Source organism: Camelus ferus, chromosome 7, assembly GCF_009834535.1.
Source record: "Camelus ferus isolate YT-003-E chromosome 7, BCGSAC_Cfer_1.0, whole genome shotgun sequence".
Taxonomy (NCBI): domain Eukaryota; kingdom Metazoa; phylum Chordata; class Mammalia; order Artiodactyla; family Camelidae; genus Camelus; species Camelus ferus.
This window is the reverse complement of record NC_045702.1, coordinates 40,529,722-40,548,331: the sequence shown is the minus strand read 5'-3', so window position 1 is coordinate 40,548,331 and position 18,610 is coordinate 40,529,722. Positions and strand designations below refer to the sequence as shown.

The 18,610-nt window shown below is 57.6% G+C and overlaps 1 protein-coding gene across 4 annotated transcripts in view; it reads left to right on the top strand.

Moving 5' to 3' along the window:
• Positions 1-454, top strand: part of MINDY4 (MINDY lysine 48 deubiquitinase 4) — a 98,462-nt gene extending 98,008 nt beyond the window's left edge. For all 4 annotated transcript variants that reach the window (XM_032483768.1, XM_006187733.3, XM_032483766.1 and 1 more), the window contains one exon: positions 3-454. In XM_032483768.1, coding sequence (XP_032339659.1) covers positions 3-51 — 49 coding nt within the window. In that variant the 3' untranslated portion in view covers positions 52-454. The remainder of the gene's footprint in view (positions 1-2) is intronic.
• The last annotated feature ends 18,156 nt before the right edge of the window (positions 455-18,610 follow it).

Below are 18,610 nucleotides of genomic sequence, written 5' to 3'. Positions count from 1 at the left end.
AGGTGGAAGGGGGCGTTGGTGAACTGGAATGGCTCAGACCCCATCCTGTGACCCTTCATGTTGGTAAGCCCCATGGCTCCACCGCTCAACACTGGGGGTGACGGCTGAGCCCCAGGCTTCAGGGACAAGTCTCTCAGGAGAGTGTCACCCACACCTGGGCCAGTGCTGCTGCAGAAGCATCCAGAACCTCCCTGCCCCTGCCATGGAGGGCCCGCCCAGGACTGTGATGAGGGCCCAGGGTGTTGCTACTCGCCCCACCCTCCTTCCTCCTTGCGCTGTGACTGCCCAGGACTGGAAGGAGGCTGGCCCTGGCTCTGCTGCTTTTCTTCTGCATCCCTTCCTCCCTCCCTGCTGGGCCACCCCCTCGCCAAGCCTCTGACCTGGTCGGCCCGGGGGCCCTGGGCGCTCCGTATTTCTGATCGTTGGCTTTCTATAAAGCAGGAGTCAAACCCATGCCGAGGGCTAAGACTCATTTGTTCTGTTGTCACAGAGGAAGCATGAGGTCTGCACGGTTGGTGGCTGGAGTAGGAGTGGGGATGGGTGGTGGGGCCCCAGTGCCCTGGAGACCTGGGGGCTAAGTTGTTACTAGCTGCAGGCCAACAATGCCCTATGGGCCAGTGGTGTCCCTGGCTGGGCTTCTGTTCTGGCCTGGCTTCTATCGGTTAGCCCCAGGCCTGAGGCACCAGGCTCCAAAAGCTGTGCTGACCAGGAGCAACTCAGGCCCTCTGGCTGCCCATCTCACCCGGGTCCCTGCGAGACCCCGAGAGGATGGTCATGTGGACTGGAGGGTAGGCTAGACTGGTCGAGCATGGGGAAAAGAACCTTCTAGGGAGGAGCCACTGGGCCATGGAGGACAGTAGGATGAGGATGAGGAGACGGACTGGGTGCGGCGCCCCCCGTGTGTCTGCAGTGGAGTGTGTGTGTGTAGAGAACCAGCGGAGAGTGTGGGTGGGCAGAGATGTGGAGACCCTCGCGTTCTAGGTGGGGTAGGTGAGGATGGGGGAGACTCCATAGTCACATGTGAACAGAAAATCACACACTCAGAGCTGCCTTGATGTCACTGATTTGTATCCTGATTCCAAAAAGGAATATGAGCAAGTGTAGCAACACAGTGGGAGGCTGGTGAAGAAGAAGAGCAGAGACAGAGGGTTGTGTCAAAAATGGAAGCTAAGGACCCCTCTGCAGTGGCCCCCAACAGTGGTCAGAGCCGGGGCGCCCAGAGGCAGAGCGCGGCCTCCAGGGGCCTCTGTCTGTGACTGTCCATGTGGGAGGCAGAGCCCTCCAGAGCCACGCCCGGCGCCCACCCCTCTGTGCTCACCAAGCACTTGGGCCAGGACTCTGAGTGGGGCCTGCAGAGATGGGTGTTTACACGCGGGGACCAGGGCACACGTTCCTCCTGCTTCTGCCCCGGCCCAGGGAGAGGTCTCGGAGACTCCTAGACGCTGGACGGCAGCCAGTCGCCATCCTCTGTGCACCCGTCCAGGGTTCAGGGCACAAGCATCTCAGGGGCTGTGCTCCCTCTGCAGCGCTGGCTGAAAGGAGACCCCTTTTCTTTAAGTGCCAGGCATGCAGGAGGCAAAACTGGCATTCGCTGGTGACAACTTAAGAGGCTGTTTTGTGCTTTGGTGGGCTGGGCATGAGCAGTGGCCAGACTATGGGTCTTTGGGGAGCAGCAGGGAGGAGCTGGGAGGGAAGTGAGAGGGCAGGGAGCGCTTTGTCCAGGCTGTGCCGAGGTCCCCGTGGGGTTTGCTATGTAAACTCGAGTAGCCATTCACAGCAGGCGTCCGGCAGAAATGCTTCCTATATGTCCCTGAAATGTTTATGCATTTGTTTTCCTTGGCCAGGGCCAGGCCGCTCCAGCTGAGCGACCGAGTGGAGGAAGTCGGTTTCCCCGCAGCGGCCTTGTTTATCAGCCTGGGAAGGAAAAGTGTGTCTTTTCAATAAAACACTTAACCTCCTGACCAGGGTCCCATTGCCGGAGCTGGAGAAATCAAAATATTCCCAGCGTTGCTTGAGAAGACTGGTTCCAACAAATTACAAAAGCACTTTTCTAGAAGCCAAGACATAGGTACATGTGCAATCTGACGCCCCTTGCCTGGAATTTTCTGTAAAGGAAGATGAGCAAAGTCCGGTACCACCCTCTCCCAGGCCCACAAGCCAGAATGAACCCAAGGTACTGCTGCCAAACCTGCAAGAATGAAGTAGAGGCCCTGCCTCTTCGCACATGGCGGTCTCCATCTGGGCCGAATAATTTTCTAGGGAGACTGTCAATAAGCCTCAGAGGGCCCATAACTCCCCCTCCAAATTATATTAAAATCTTTGTGCACATGTACATTTGTGTAATTTTCTAAGGAGAGAGTCTATAGCCTACCTTGTGGCCTTGGACTTGGAACAACGCCCCACTCTCTGTGAAAGGTTAAGAACCATATCCCAGAGCTGAGTGGCCTCTCAAGGGCTGAACCTGGGCTTGCCTGCTCCCTCTCTGGCCTCTACATGCACCAGGGGCCGGTTTACTGAAAAAAGCAGAACTCAATGGGTTGCAAGCAGGAAGCAGCTTTATTCCTTCTTATTACAGTTGGCACCTTGTATCCGTGGGTTCTGCCTCTGTGGATACTGGAGGGCCAACTATGGGATTTGAGCATCTGCAGAATTTGGTACCCATAGTGCATCCTGGAACCAACCCCCCTCGGATGCCGAGGGACGACTGTATTTCTCATTGGATTCTCTCTTTCTCTTGGCCATTTGTTTCTTGGTCTCTGCGTGAAAGAGAAGGCTGATTCCACTGTTCTTCCGGCAGTGTGAACAGTAAGACCAGTCTGCTGGCAACACCTAGCCCCATACTCTTATCACTGAAAAGTGCCCCCTCCCCCTGCTCTTATGGGGACCTCTTACTCATAGGGGTCTTTCCTGAGTCAGCTGATTCATCCTTAGGCTGCTGCTTATGGACGCTCCCAACACCTGCCCCCACCCAGCTTCTGGTGGAGTCAACCTCCCTCCTTCCCCTTTTAAGAAGACAGGAGTCGTCCTTCTGCGGGATCCACATTTGAACCAAGCAAAGGACCGATGCATCTTTGCCTCCCAAATTCTGGAAGTCAGACCTTTCCCACCTCAGCCTGCCTGTCAGCTCAGCCACCCCTCAGGAGCGCGACATCTCACCGTTCTCAGGTGGGAGTCAGGGACCGCTCCACACTGAGGGGCACATACGACAGGCTTTCAAGGAGTTTTCTTGAAGCCTCCCTCACTTGGCTTAAGGAGAGGAGATGGCCCATGAGTAGGAAGTGGGGAAGGGGATCCCAGCGCACTGATGTCTCTCTCCAAGGAGGTCCTTGCGAGCTGCTGGCCTCTTCCGCTGCCTGCCCAGTGCTTTCCTCGCCTTTTCCCACAGCCAGAGGGCGTGATGGGCCGTCCTCGGCAGAACCATCTGCACCTCTCTGCAGTTCTACGTGGCAGCGACACAGGTAAGAAGAGCAGCTTCCAGAGGAACTGCAGGAGTTCCTGGGGGCAGAGCTGGGCCAGGACTCGGGGGACACTGGGGGATACCCTAAGCTGGGGTTGCGTCTGGACCCTACTTGACTGCTCCCCAGGGTCTCCGTGTCTGAGCTGGAAGGGAAGTCAGGGGCCACGGCTGGGCCCTAGCCCGTTGGAGGCACCAGTGATAGAAGAGGGGGCAGAGTGGGTGCAGGCTGCTGGGAGGGCCGGGAGCAGTGAGGGGCAAGTGTTGGAAGCTCTGCCCTAGGGCTTGTGATTTTGTGGGGTGACAGTGTGGAAATTCAGAAGTCGTCCCCATAGTGAAGAAGTACTGAAGGGACGCATAGGAGGAGTGTGTGTAGGCCCGCCAGGAAGGAAACTGCATCAGGTTTAGTCCTGACTCACTGCTTCCTGCCTCTGTGGCCATGAGCCCTTGACATAAGCTCGCTGGACCTCAGTTTCCTCATGGGTAGAATGACCCCTTCATAGGCTGTGATGAGGATGAGGTGAGTCAATACACTGTGAGCACGTGGAACAGGGCCAGCACCGCACAAGGACTTGGTAAGTTTGCTCTTAGTATTTCCAGTGTGGGCTAGAAGATGCTCCTCGGTGCAGCATCCAACCTGGACCTTGAAAGACGGGCAGGGTTTTGACAAGGGCAGAATTGGATGGAAGATCATTCCAAATGGAAGGAACGGTGAGAGAGCCAAGAGACCATCAAAGTCCAGGATGTCTGTTGGTCTCATCGAGGGCGACCTGAAAGCGGGCGGCCCGGAGACGAGGCAGAGTAAGTGAAGGCCTTCGATGGCGGGCCTCAGGGCTGGGGTGTTTTCTCTGGAGACAAGGACTGCTCAGAGCTTTCTTTTAGAACTTTCTTCTTGGCAGGCGAATGGGAGTGGGGCAGAGGTGGGGGGCCACATTGCGGGCCTACTGTGATGCTCCCAGGGAAGGCAGTGCTAGTGGAGAGGCAAGGAGGGGATGGAGGTGGCGGATGCTGATGGCCTTTGCTACCGGAGGCCCTGTGGACGGTCCTCCCTGGCCACTGCACCCTTACAGGATCCTGAAACTTGCAGGAGGCAAGGAGGCTGCCAAGCCTATGTGCAGGTATTTCTCTCTACCTACCAGAGTCCTCCCTACTCCCTAATCATGCCCTAATCCTCACGGGGCTGTAGGAGCTGTAATTACCAGACAAAAATGCCAGGCATTTGTGATAATGGAGATTGCTTAATGCAGGACAAGGGGTGGGCTGGCAGGTGGGCGGGCAAGTGGGCAGGCAGGCTGCCTGTAGGTCATGGCAGTCCAGTGCCAGTGCCTGCATGTCCTGGGGGCCGTTGCTCCCGCAGACCTGCTCCACACGAGAGAAGGAGCAGAACCCCACTGGCTGGGCACTCAGCAATCACAGTCTGCCTGCCCACCCCTCCTTCCATATCACGGTGCTTCATCCCACTGTCCAGCCCACATTCCCACAAACCACCCATCCTGTTCTTCAGGAAGTCACCAAAGGCCTTCTCTTTACAAATGGGGAAACTGACCAGGTAGCAGTCCCTAGTTAAGAGCCCTCCTGGGATGTTTCTCCTTCACAGGGGTCTCTTGGAGACCAGACCCCTAAGATGGTCTTTGGGCGGAAGGGAATACATCTAATGGGAAGGCCGTGGGGTTGGTGATTCCAGTCCACCTCTAATTCCGTCTCCTCCCCCCTCCACCTCCACTCCCTCCTCCAGCTCCATGCACTCCCCATCCCAGACCATAGAAGCTGCTTCCCCAGGGAAGCTCCTTGCTGCCTAAGTCCTTCGCTAGTGCTCTTTGCAGCACCTGGGTCCCTGCCCTCTGTCTTCTTGTGTCTGTCTGTCAAATACTACCCATCCTTCAAGGATTATCTCTAAGGCCCCTCCTCTAGGAAGCCCTCCTGGGTTACCCAGCTGAAAATGCCAGCCACACCTCTGGTCAGCTCCTCTCTTACAAACCCAGATCCCAGTGAGTGGGTGTTGGTCACACAGCTATAGGTTTCCCCTCCACCACAGGCTGTGTTTCCTTATCCTGGGCCTAGGAGTCCTGGTCTTTCCTTATCCCCCGCCCCCACCAACCTGTACCAGCCCTATCCTGGGGGATGAAGCCCAAGGTTCATTCTCTTTGCAAAAGCCCCTCCCCAGCCCACACCTGCAGCCTCCCTTCACCCCCTGCCCCGCCTCCAGGCCTAGAGCCACAGTCACTGGGTGTTGGGGAGAGGAGGCGGTGCTTGAGGTCTCTAAACCGTTGAGTTGGGTGTGGTTTTGAGATTAAACCTGGCGCCTTTCCTGCGGCCTCTGATAAGGGTTATCCTGGGTGCTTATCTGGCAAGTTCTGTTTTAAGGCCCACTGACATCTGTGGGGCTCAGCGAGGTCCCAGCTCCCCGTGGAGTGGAGCCCTGGGGGATAAGCGCCCACCTCCCGTGCCCTGCCGGGGCGCCCAGGGCAGGCGCTCTCAGGAACACGGGGCCCTGTCCCCTCTGCCTCACCCCTTCTGTGCCCCAGCACAGAGGCTGAACCCGAGGGGGTGCTGTTAATAATGACGTCAGCACAATTGTGTCAACAGACTGCACTGCATATGGGAACCTTAGTCTAAAGGAAGGATTGTTCTATTATCAGTTGATCTTCTGACATCCTGTTCTCCAAACTCCCGGGCTCAGATCCTTCTTGGATTTTATTGGGGACATAGGGCTCAGAGGAGAGGACTTATATGAACGGGAGCTGTTAGGGAGGCTTCTTGGAGGGGGAGGATTGAAGCCTGACCCTGAAGGGGAGGGTAGGAGGGGCAGAGGCACTCGGGGCAGGATGGGCAGGGGCAGAGCTGCCAGGGGAAAGGGGCCTGGGCAGTCTGGGGTGGCAGGGAAATTGAGGATATTAGGGCTGGATCCTGAAGGGCTTTGCACATCAGGCCAAGAAGCCTGAGCTGCCTCGGCGAGCACTGGGGAACCATGGGGGTTTCAGAGCAGGGCAGTGGTGGATCCAAGCTGTTTTAGAAGACTGACATTGCAACAGTGTGGAGGGCAGATCAGAGGAAAGAAGACAGCTTCTGGGTTAGGGCCGTGGAGACGAGGAGCAGATGGGTGACATCCTGCCTTTTAGTGATTCAGCCTGGGGAGCAAGGTGGGGGACCCAGGGGCCGGAGTCAAGGCCCCTCTCTCCCCTGCTTCTTGGCAAGCAGATCTCTGCCTTGAGTAACCATTCCCTCTGCCTGCTCTCCTGTCTGCACTGGCAGCTGCAGCTCTCCTGGGAACAGTCTTTACAAAACATCCCTACCTCCTGATGAAGGCTTCCTCCGTCTCCTGCCTTGGCAAACCATGAAGGAGGGGGCCTCAATTCGAGGAAGTGCCCAGGCTTTTGTTCTGGCCCTGGCCACGGCTGGACCCACTGCCCATTGTTTTCAAAGCTGTTGGTGACCTTGGGCCAGCTGGACGGGACCTGCCGGCTCCCTTGGGTCTGGCCACCTCCAAGTGCGCATGGAAGACAGCCAGTCCGGCAGGATGGTTCTCAGTCCCTCGGTGGCCTTGGGGAGGGCCTCTGCCCATTGGGGGGCCTCAGTGCCCCATCTGTGTTCTTGGAGTCTGAAACCTCTAGTACTGGCCATTTGGGGGTGTCAGTGGGCATTCTGGAAACTGCTTATCTTCTGAGGACCAGGAATCAGGCAGCAAAGCAAACAAAGAGCTCCCAGCCCATGGTCTGAGGTTCACGCTTCCTCCACGTCTGCTGTACTCTCTCTGGGTTTTGGGGATCCTTGCTGCACCCACTGCAGGGTTTGTGCTGTCTGAAAGGCCCCTGGACAGCTTGGCAGAGTGGTATGAGCTCAAGCCTGGAGTTTGATGACATGGGTTTAGAGCTTAGCTCCAACGTCTGAGTTGTATCATCTAAGTTGCAAAATAAGCAAACAAAATAAAAACTTCTCTGAGCCTCAAATTCCCTACCTGTAAAATGGGAATAGTCATGTCCTGTGCCTCTGAAGGTTGGTATGAGGAGTAAGTGGACAACGCTCGGAACAGGGCTTAGCACCTCATGTGGGCCCAGTAGATGCTGTCTCTTCCACTGGGAGCTGAATGGGAGGGCACAGGAGTTGGGGGGGGGGGTCTAACTCACTGAGGGTTAAGAAGGGTGACCATGCAGAAGCTGTGATGCAGTGAGGCCAACTGGACCTTAGCCATGGCCACTGACCCCTGGAAGTCAGTCCCTCTCCCGCTGTCTTTCCAAACCCACTGCCAAATGGCAGTCCCTCCGCTCCTTTCCCCAGCTCTTATTGGGCCCCATAGCTGCTTCTGCATGAGATGGAGAAATGTCTTCCTCTCTGGTTGCCCCTTTAAGGCTCTCCCTCCCCACTCTGGGCTTTGATCTCCTGTTTGTAAAATGAGGCAATTGGATGAGGTGACATTCGCAGCAGTGACCACTCGTGAGCCGAGACCCGAGGGCTCCAGCGGCCGGCACGGTGGGCAGCACCGACAGGCGTCTCCCTCCCACCTCCTACTTCCAGCTGAGGAAACCGAGTCTCAGAGCGCCAGGGCCCCCAGGCTCACAGAGGGCAGGGACCACGTTCCTCCTATTTGCTCTCCTGCCTCCTGGAAGGTCAAGCAGGGCGGAGGAGAGGGTGGGGCTTCCTGGAACCCCCTCCTCTCCTATCTTCCCTTGCTCCCACCCCAGTAGCCAGCCCAGGCCTGAGACTCGGAGGCTCTGGAAACATCTGCGAGTGTACTGGTTTCTACACCCGCAAGCGATTGGGTGGGAGCCCAGCCTTTCCTTCAGTTCAGGCTTTCAGACTTCTCCCCTCGAGCAGCCCGGAGAGAAGGGTGGGTCAGAGTCCCTGAATGGCCCTGCCCAGAAGGAAGGCTGACCAGCCAAGGCAGCGGCAGCCATCCAGCCCCAGTGTCTCCTGCAAACCCCACTTCTTGCTGCCCCTCAGCCCCTGACGGCTTCGGCAATCACAGAAAACGCCAAGCGTTTTTTCCTTTCTTCCCTGCGAACGCAGACACACCTTGGCTTTATTTGTCTAAAGATTTTCCATTTCCTTTACTGGAAAGTCATCAGGGTCCTGCACGTCCCTTTCAGCACAAAGGAGGCTGGGAAGAGAGGGTGTGTCCTGGGTCACCCGAGGAAGGCTGAGAACCCAGCCCCGGGTGACCCTGCTGTGCTCTCCCTGAACCCCCTTCAGGCTGAGATGACCTCTGGGGTTGGCCTTTCATGAGAACATACCTGTTTAGGAGTGAGGGACCTTGGGCTGGGGCAGTGACTTCCCAAGGATCCCGTGCCACAAGGCTGACCAAGTCTCTCTCCCCCTGGGTCCCATCCATGGCTTGGCCCACAGTCCCTAACTGTCCAAGCTCCTCTTTCAGCCCCAGCTCCTACCCACACTGCTCTGGGTGTAGAACTCCCTGAGGGCAGAGCCTTTGCACCTCCAGTGAGAGTGCTCCCCGAGCAGGCAGGGCCCAGGCCTCGCCCTCTGCACGGGAAGCAGAGACTCAGGCTGTCCTGGGCATGGGGGTGGCAGAGGGGCACTGTGCCATCCCACCCCCACCAGCCTCTCTCTGAGGGTCTGAGCCAGCAGTGGAGAGAGGATCAGTGGGGAAGCTCCCCACCTCTGCTGTGGCTGGAAGCCCACCGCATCCCACCCCTCCTGCTCAGACTTTCCTCTCCCCAGACTGCCTCCCTTCCTTTACATAAACAAATCTATCTGCCATGTCTCCTCCTCCAGGAAGCCTTTCTTGATTATTGGGAAGAGGTGGGGCTCTTCCACTGCCCACAGATCCACCTCACCCCTTCCGGAGGCTCAAATCTGGCCTTAGCTGCCCTCCCCTGGACACTCAGGGCTGTGTGGTGAGGCATCAGAGCCCCTGGTTTCCTCTGGTGTCAGAGGCCCTCAAGCCAGCTTGTGTCTGAGCCAGTAGGTGGTGGGAGGGTGGTCTCCTATGGGCATTGACCATGGCGCTGACCCAGGCTAGACACTGTTATCTAAACTGTGACTCTCCATCAGGGATGCACCCTGCTGAGGTGCCCAAGCTCAGTCCTTCTCCTGGAAAGGCCCACAGTGCCCCTAAACACAGCCTGTTTCTCAAACCTCCTGATGGTAAGATCTGCTCAAGCAGTTTCCTGGGCAACCAGAATCAGAGGAAAGACTTTCTCCTGCTGACAGGCAGCTGCCCCTGTTACAGAGTAAGAGTTGGTAAACAATTCTTTCCTTTTTCGCCATAGCTTCCAGGAAGCTCAGATGGAAAGTGATACTCAGTTGCAATCTGTCTCCTGTATCATGAGAAACTTCCTTACTTTGTGTGTTTTTATTTTAACTAGATTGTGACCAGGAGTTTATTTTGTTTGTTTGCTTTCGTAATTTAGCCTCGGCTGTTCAAAGTCCTGAGACCAGTGGACCTGAGACCAGCAACATCACCTGGGAGCTTATTAGAAATGCAGACTCTTGGGCCCTACCCAGACCTACTGAATCAGATCTGCATTTTAACAAGATCCCCAGGGATCTTGGGGACAGGCATCTTCACCTTAAAGTCTGAGAAGCACTGATGGAATCCTCAAATGCCTTTGGAGAAGCTATAAAAGGTAGGTGAAATAAAACCTGTAATGATTTTCCCCTTTCCTACCCTGATTTTCTACCAAAGAAATTTGTCTTTGCTGCAGCCCCATCCAAGCCTGACCCCACCCCTTCAAACCAGCCCTGGCTCTGATTGTGGTCCTCACTTCTGCTCTCTGGCAGGGTCAGATCACTGAGGGGTATGGGATGGGAGCCCTCTTGGGTTGTCAGCTGTAGGATGAAGTGTGTGGGACTCTCCATGAACCAACTATCTGCTCCCTCATGGACCAAGGTCATCCTCCTACACTGGTGGGCTCTCAGCAGTGGCTGCTCCTGGCCACTCCTGGGGTAATGGAATTGTCTTGGCGTGATCTTACTGGGCTTGGGCCCCTCATTGCCACCAGGATGAAGCAGGAGCACAGAGGGCATGAGAGACCTGGGGATGGCCCCTCTGAGAAGTGGCAGCCCCTGGAAAATAGTCCTTAAGTTTCCGCTTCTGCTCTAAAGAGCTATTGCTGGTCTGGGGTTGGGACACACTTGGTCTGTGGCCCTGAAGGGCAGCACTGGGAAAGGTGGCATCATTGCTGGGAAGTGACATATAAGGAGCAACTCTGTAACCATAAGAGCTGTCCCACAATGTGCGCATAAGAGGTTCCCGGGGGAAAGTACCCACAGAGGGGGTCACACCCCTTTGGCAGCGATGATATTAAGGACCTTCCTGAGTCCGATGATATGCGATGCTAGGCAGCCCTTGTGATCCCTTCAGATCCTTATAGTCTATGATTCAAAGTCCTCCTCCTCCAGAAAGGCTTCTGTGATATCTCCTGCCCTCACTGATTGCTCCCTCCCCTCCAGCTCGTAACCTTGCCCAGGTCCTTCTTTGACTGCCTTGTAGTTGTAAGTCTGGGTCCCCCAAACAGCCTGGGAACCTGAGGTCTAGGTCTCCTCCTCTGCCCACCTGTGCTTAGACTGGTAGGGTGGGGGTGAGAGGGAAATGCAGACAGGCCTGGCGGGCCCCTCTTTCCCGGCTGACTGCCTCAAAAAAATGGCCCCTTTCAGGGCTTCTGGCTCTTCAACAAGGAGGGCTTGCGGGAGGACCTCTTACCCGTCCCTAGCCTGCTGCCAGCAGTGTGTTTATCCTCTGTCAGGCCTGGGCAGAGGCAGGATCAGTGTAAGGGACCTGGGGTTCCTGAGTTTAAGGCCCTGCAGCCCCCACCCCTCCAGCCCTGGCTCCTCAGAGGTCCCAGTGATGTCAGCCTGGGGAGCGGGTGTGTGCGGTGGGGGCAGCGAGTCCTTCCTGGCCCACCGTGTGCCCACCTAGCTAAGGTGCTAAGTCGAGGCTAGCTCACTGTGAATGCCATTGGGAAGGCCACTTTAGTCTATGGCCTCAGCTTGCCTTTGTGCAATAGGGTCTTAATAACCTGAAGGTCCTTCTGTCCTAATGGTCTAATACTCTGGGAGTTCAGTGGTGCCCAGTCCTGGTGACAGGAGGTCCCTGGAGGGGACCGCATGGGCACCCTGTGAGCTGACTTCCTAGGACTGACAGGCATACCTGTAGAACAAGAGCACAGAGCAGGAGGTGTGTGTGTTGGGGTGAGGCTGCTGGCGCTGGGGGCTGGGGAGTTAGGGCCTGGCTGAGCACAAGGGCCCCGGGGCAGGGGGCCATGTCATCATTTTCTCATTAGGCAAGACAGCGATCCGCCTGTGTGAGATGATCTTGCTGGCCCTGTGGGCTCCAGGAATGTTGGCTTCACATGAATAGAATCCCCAGACTGGACCACGGAGGGAGGGGTCTCCGGTGGATGGTGACAAGAGCAGCCCTGCCTACTTCCACCCACCCTCCTAGACTTACCCCTACTGGCCCCAGCCCACAGCATCATGACATCCTAGGAAACCGAAGAGAGAAAGAAGGGCGTCCTATAATTGGCCTGCCCATCCCTGCTCTGTGGGGGCCAGCACACCCCTCTTGACACTGGCTGGTGGGCTGGCAGATGGCTGGTTTCATCACCTCTGAAAACTTCCCCGAGCTGCCCTGCAACCTGAGCCTGCTCCCTACCTGGCTGTGAGCAGAGAGCTGGGTCAGACCCAGTCCTCATCCCCACCTGGGGTGACGGGGTCCCATCTGGAGATGAAGAGAGGCTAGGTCACACGTAGCAATAAATATAGTGTCCCCAAGCAAGGAATCACAAAGGCATGGTGTTACGGAAACACCCACCACTGTGTTCCTTTTGCCCACAGCTCCTCCCCTTCACTGTTTAAATTCAGCTTCGTGTTAAGAAGCTGGGAGAGGCCCCTGGATTATGAACAGCATGGGTGGCCCCAGCTGTGAGTGCTCAGAGGTGCCAGAGAGATCGTGCAGAGGTCCCGAGGGTCAGGGTACAGGCAGCAGGGGCCACAGTATATACATGGTAGAGGGTTTTGGAGGTGCAGGGGTTTGTGGCCTGTGTGTTCGCACACATTTGTACGTGTGAGGATGTGTTTGCACCTGCAGGTGTATGTATTTGGGCATACACAGGTGTTTGTAAGAGCGCAGCATGTTTTATGTATGCACATTGACATGTGCACATTGCATGTATATGCATGTGTGCCCATGTGCACTGTCCATGCATATGTGTGTGCACGTGTGTGAGAACTTGCCCTGTGTTTGTGTGCACATGCATGCAAGTCCAGTCACTGTCAGGGGAGGAGGAAGGGGACAGCCTGGCCTGTGTTGTGGCACCCTGTGTTGTGGCCAGGTGTGACTTGGCAGGGCCGGCAAGAAGGAGGGGGGACCCACGATGAAGGAGGAGAGGGTTGGGGATACAGCCCAGCCCAAGAATACACCTTACTGGTTGGAAGGGTCAGTCTGAGCACAGCTGGCACAGGCCCGTCTCCAGCCCTGCCCTGGCACTGCCCTTGGCTTTTGTGATGGTGGTGGACACTCACACCTGAACACTCCCTCTGGTATGCTGGCCCTGGGTGAGGCCTGGGGTGCAAGAGGGGAGGGGAACATGAGAAGCCTCAAAAAGTGAGCAGAATTCCAGGAGCCACAGGGAGAGACATGTCAGGGACTACAGCGTTGGTGGGGAGCTGAAGTGGCTCAGGCCCTGCTGGGAGACATGAAAATGTCAGGTCCTGGGGACGGGCGAGTAGAAGGCAGGCTCCCCCAAAGATACCTTCTGGCTGCCTGGGAATTTTTCTGAGACTTTGCTGGAGTGCAAGGAGGAGGTGGCCTCTAGTCCAGGAGAGAAGGGAGGAAGAGGCTGGGTGAAGCTGCCAGACCAGGCCTGGGCAGGAACCATTCTGGCTCCACCCTGACCCACCAAAAACCCCCGAGCACGTCCCCTCACCTCTCTGAGCCTCCATTTCCCCACACGCAAAATGAGGGCATCAGATCCCCCGCTCTCTCACCCCCTTCTCCCAAGTCTTGATGCTTTATGATCTAACAAGGCAAATATGGGAGATTTTTGAGGGACCAGGGCAGCAAGTGGTAGGGGGTTTGGAGAGTCAAGCTGAAGCTGCAGTAGCAGCCAGGGCAGAGGAGCAGGGGAGTGCCCCGTGGGTGCCCAGGGTGAGGAAATGTTCCAGCAGCAACTTCCCTTCCAGGTACCCATCCAGCCGAGGCTGGCTCCAGGTGGAGCCCCTGGTCCTTCCCCCCACCAAGGGTGTGGTCGGCAGCTTGGGACAAATACCACCACTAGCATTTTCTGGAAGTGAGAGATGCCGCCCTTCTCGCCAGAAGGGCAGGGCTGGGGAGATCGTGACCTCACTCCCTCTCAGAGGACCTCCTCCAGTCCCAGCAGAGTTGGGGGAGGGCGGCTGTGTCCTCAGGGCACCCCATTCAGGCCTGGGAACCCAGCCCAGACTCTCCAACGCTCTCGCAGACCCCAGACCCCAGCGGGGCAGGGGAAAGCTTTCCCATCCTGTTCTCTGCCTCCTCTGTGGCATCAAGCAGGGGCTGCTACTGGGGAGTTGGTAAAATATCAAAATAGAAAATCCTTCTTTCCAAAGATAGGTTTGACATTGCCTGCCCCACCCCCCGCCCAACAAGCCTCAGGGCAGGCAGGGGTGGGGATGAGGGCAGTGAGAGGAGAGATGAACGGGAGGCAGTAGTTTAGAAAATTACTAAATTGTTCCACCTCTGGTGAATCACCGGTGGCCCCGCTAAATCCGGTTTTGATTTAAGGGGGATCGTGTGACGCCTAAATGGCCCGCAGTTATCTGTTAGACGGGGAGGAATTCACATGCTTTGAGAGGTGGGTATCTTGTCTCTCCGGGGAGTTGGACAGACAGAGAGTGGATGCTTCCAAGATGAGCTCCCTGCCACGCCCAGGCCCATGCTAGGCTCTGCTGGGGGCACGGTGGAGCGGGGAGGAGAAGACCCAAGCCCTGCCCTTGGGTCCAGCCTCACCCCACGGGGTCAGGAGGGGACAGCCCAGGCTGGGATGAGCTCACGGCTGTAACTGTGGGTGCTGCCCTGGAGGAGGGCTGGGGGAGGCTGGTGCAGCTGGGAAGGCGGAGGAAGGAGGCTGCTTGGGCAGGAGGGAGAGTGCACCTGCAAACATCCCGGGACAGAGGGCCGGGGCACAGGAGCCTGGGCCCTTGTCTGGGGCTGGGAAGGGGTGCTGGCCAGTGCCGTAGGGGTGATGAGTGCAGAGTCTTGAGGACAGGCCAAGGAGTTTGAGTCTCCATTTTGGTCTCTGTGCTCTGGGCCTGGGTCCCTCCTCTTCTCCCTCTTGGAGGGGAGTGGCCATGCCTCACAGGAAGGGTGACTCCACACTGGTGCCAAATCCTGCTTTGGCCCAGGCCTCCCGGGCACAGACAGGCCCCATCTGGATGGCCTAGAGCCAGGGCTGGCCGCTCCTAGGTCAAGTTCAGGGTGGGATGGTAGCAAGTGCCCTGTTGAGGGGCAGAGCCAGAGGCAGCAGAGGGATTCTCTGGGAGGGGGCATCCAGCGGTTTTTCACCACCCTCTCCAGGCCCCTCGGGGACTTTGTCCTGTACTGCCACCTCCACCAGTGCTCTCTGCCGTGATTTAGAAAAGCCTGAGGGATTTGGGGGAATTCATCCAGCTGCTGGTGAGCTGACGGTCCTGGCCAGTCTGCTGTCTGAGTCCCCTCCCGTCTCACACTCCATCTTCCCGGTGGTCCTCCTGGAGGGAGTGAAGTCATTGTTCCCCACAGCTCAGACTGCGGGTGGGAAATCCCCGTCCGGCCCAGAAGGGCGGGTCCATTCCCCTCGGTCCCTCTGCCCTGTGCTCCACAGAAGCTTCTGGCTAAGAGTGACAGGCACGGCCACACCCATGGGCGTCTTCTCCCCACACAGCCCGAGGTCTGGATCCTTGGCCAACATCTGAGGCTCTATGCGCCCACCTCTGGACAAAACTGAGGTTCTCCCACTGGATCCGGGTGGGGACTGGGACCAGATGGCCCTGGGAACAGCCAGCTCTCACTGGAATGCCGGTCTCGCAGACGCGTCAGGAATAAGGCACATCTGGAAAAGCGATTACTGAGACTGTTGCTCCAGCAGGGCCAGACAGTGCCCAGGCCTGAATGGCCTCCAGCCCCGCCCCAGGAGCTGGGGAGGGGGGCAACCCTCCTTTGCTTAGCCTGGCTCAGGCCTGTGGGCTCTGGAGCCTGGGCCCACGCCGCTGCCCCTGGGAGGGCCGCACTGTGGGGGGAGCTGGGTGGAGGCAGTGCCCTCCTCAGAGCCCAAGCTCCCAGGCTGGTGGGGCTGCAGGGGTGGCTCTGGCCTCTCCCAGCTTCTCCATGTGCCCACTCTTAGCCCAGTGCTCGCTCCCCACACACACCTTCCTTGCCCCACCCCAGTCATGTGGGAAATTGAAGATGGTCCTCTCACTCCCACCCTGCACCCATCCTAGTGCCTCTGGGGCCAGCTTCGCCCGGCCCTTGTACTTGCTCCTAGGCCAACAGTGGGGTTTCCATCTGGTAACCAGACCCGTCAGGGGCCCTTCCTGACAGAGAACGGGTCCCTGAGTTCTAATCCCAGTTCTGCCGTTCCTTGGAAAATCACCTGCCATCTGAGCCTCCCAGGGTTGTGATGAGGACGGGCTGTCAGACAAAGGCTGTTTCCTTCCTTCCTTCCTTCCCTGGTTGGCCTGGATTTGTGGCAGGCCAGGGAGAAGGAGGTGGAGCGGCTTGGAGCCCTCTGGGGCCTGGTGCTCCCCTTTCCCCGCTGAAATGGTCAGGTCATGGTCACAGAGGCCGCTCTGCATTGTGCGAGGTAGTAGGTGAATGAGGTGGGCATTGTTCTGGAGATGCCTGCATTCTGCTGGCGCCTCCTGGTGACGGCAATGCCTTTGTCCAAAGGAAGGCGCATAATGGTGACATTAAGGCCGAGGCATTGCTGGCCCGGGGAGGGGGTGGGAGACACAGGGGCAGGTGGTGGGGATGTTGCCCTGAGGGTCCTCATATCATTCTGAAGCCAGTGGGTAACTCATTTGCCTGGGCAAATGTCACAACCCCTTGTTCCCCATCTCCTGCCCTGCTCCAGAAGGAGATGGGCCCCTGGCAAGCACACACTCATGTACATGTGCCCCCCAACAGTCACCCACACAGAGCCTGCAGGCTCAGGTGTAGAATGTATACTTCAGGTGGACAAGGAGCTGGGCCGTCTGGCTCGTAGATGTCTCTGTGTCCAGAGCAGTGTTCGGCACATGACGTGCACTAAGTAAATATCTGTTGGATAAGGGAGCCCTTCCCAGGTGACTCTTACCTTCATGCATAGTGGCACATCATGTGTCCTCTGCTGCATGGATCCTGACCTGGCCCATGGACACCATTGTGGACCCAGGAGGGTACACAGGCCCACACAGGCTCTGATTCCTGTCTCTGGGGTGATGCACCCCAACACCATGCCCGAGTCCAGTGGCCCCTGTGGGCTTAGTGCCAGCTCTCCCCAGCTGCCTTCCTCAGGCCCTCCTGACTGGGCCCCAGCACCTAACAGCATCAGCACTTGTCCCTGCACCCAGCAGAGCGCAGGGACAGGTGTGAGGGTCAGCAGGGCCAGGAAACTGAGGGGGAAGGAGGGGTACAATGAGTATGTCCCTCAGTGATCACGGAGCCTGTGGCCTGAAGGGATGGTCCTGCTCTAAGGGGCACCGCAGCCCTGCCATCAGAGTCTGGTCTGAGGGGAAACAGGGCCATCCACCAAAGCCTCAGAGAGAGGGCATCCCCGCCACGTGGAGGGAGCTCTGGTCAAAGGCCCCGGAACTGACCAGAGAACCCTTCACCATGGGGCGTGGTTGCCATCAGACCATGGGACCACGGGCCAGCGTGTGAGGAGCCTCCCGGGGCACAGAGAGCTGAGCCAGGCCTTCCCACAGTGAAGGATGTAGAGGAGGTTCCGGGAAGTGGCCCAGCGGGGCCAGCTCCCTCTCGGATGGTTAATAAGGCACCAATTATCCGGCCACCCGGGCTCTCGGAGCTGGCAGGGCTCACGGCCATCCACTCTGCCTCCTTGCCGCACATCCACACGTCTACTCTGTCCTGTACTTACAGACAGTTCGGTGCGCCCAGGTGAGCATAGCTCTGTCTACCTCCACCCCCTGCGGGGCCTTTGCTCCCGGCAAACACCAGGTTGGTCCCTGGGCGGTTCATCACTGGGGCCAGGGTGGCCCTGGTGTGCTCTGCAGCCAGGCAGGAGGGTGGCCAGTAGGGGCTGCTGTCATCTTCTGCAGATGGCCTCTAGACAGGAGGCACAAGATCCATGTGCTCATCCCTGCCCTGCCCCTGGCACACACAGAACTCAAAATCTTTCTTCTCACTGGGCCTCAGTTTCCCACCTGTAAAATGGGGAGAAGCCAGCTTTCAGTGTAGTGTTATGGTGAGGCAGGCAGGAGGAGGGAGGGAAGGGCCAGAGAGGCCCCTCCCTTCTGGGCCTGGCCCTGCCCAGGGCCCCGCCTGGCTCCTCTTCCCACAGAATAACATGCAGCAGGCTGGTGGACTGGTCCTGGGGGTTCCTGACCGGCCTCCTAGCCCAAGAGTCCAGTTTCTTGCTCAGTTTATTGGCTGCCGCAGGGCCTCTGGATTGGAGACACACGGGGCACAGGTTGGACGAAGGGGCTGAGGTGTGGGGATGGTCTGCAAAGCAGCCTTTTCCCCGCCCCCTGCTGGGGGCGTTGTCTGGTCACCCCCACCTCCCCTCCGCTCACTCATCTTTCTCTTTTCCATTCTTGCCTCTGGGTCCAGTCCTGTGTCCCCTCTTTCCAGCTGTCTCTTCACCCTGTTTGCTCTCTCTGTGTCTCTGCCTGGGGACCTATCTCTTTCACTTCCACTTCTGCGCTGATCATAGTTCTCTGTCCTTCCTTGTCTCTCTGTCTCTTCCTCTCTCTGTCTGTCTCGTTTTCCTCTTTCCTTCTCGGGTCCGTGTCTCTCTGCCCCTCCCTCTCGTGCTCCCTCCTTCTTTCCCCTCTCCTCGTCTTTTCCACCTGGGTCTTCCAGTCTCTGGGTTAAGCTATCCTTCCTCCTATCTCCCCAGCGGACTGCCAGCTTGAGAGGAAAGTCCTCACCTGCCTGCATCTTCCCGCACTGGCCCTGAGATCATTTGCTCAAATTGCTCCAGAAGCTTGAGGTCTCCCAGAGTGGGGGGTCTCCCGCATCCCTGC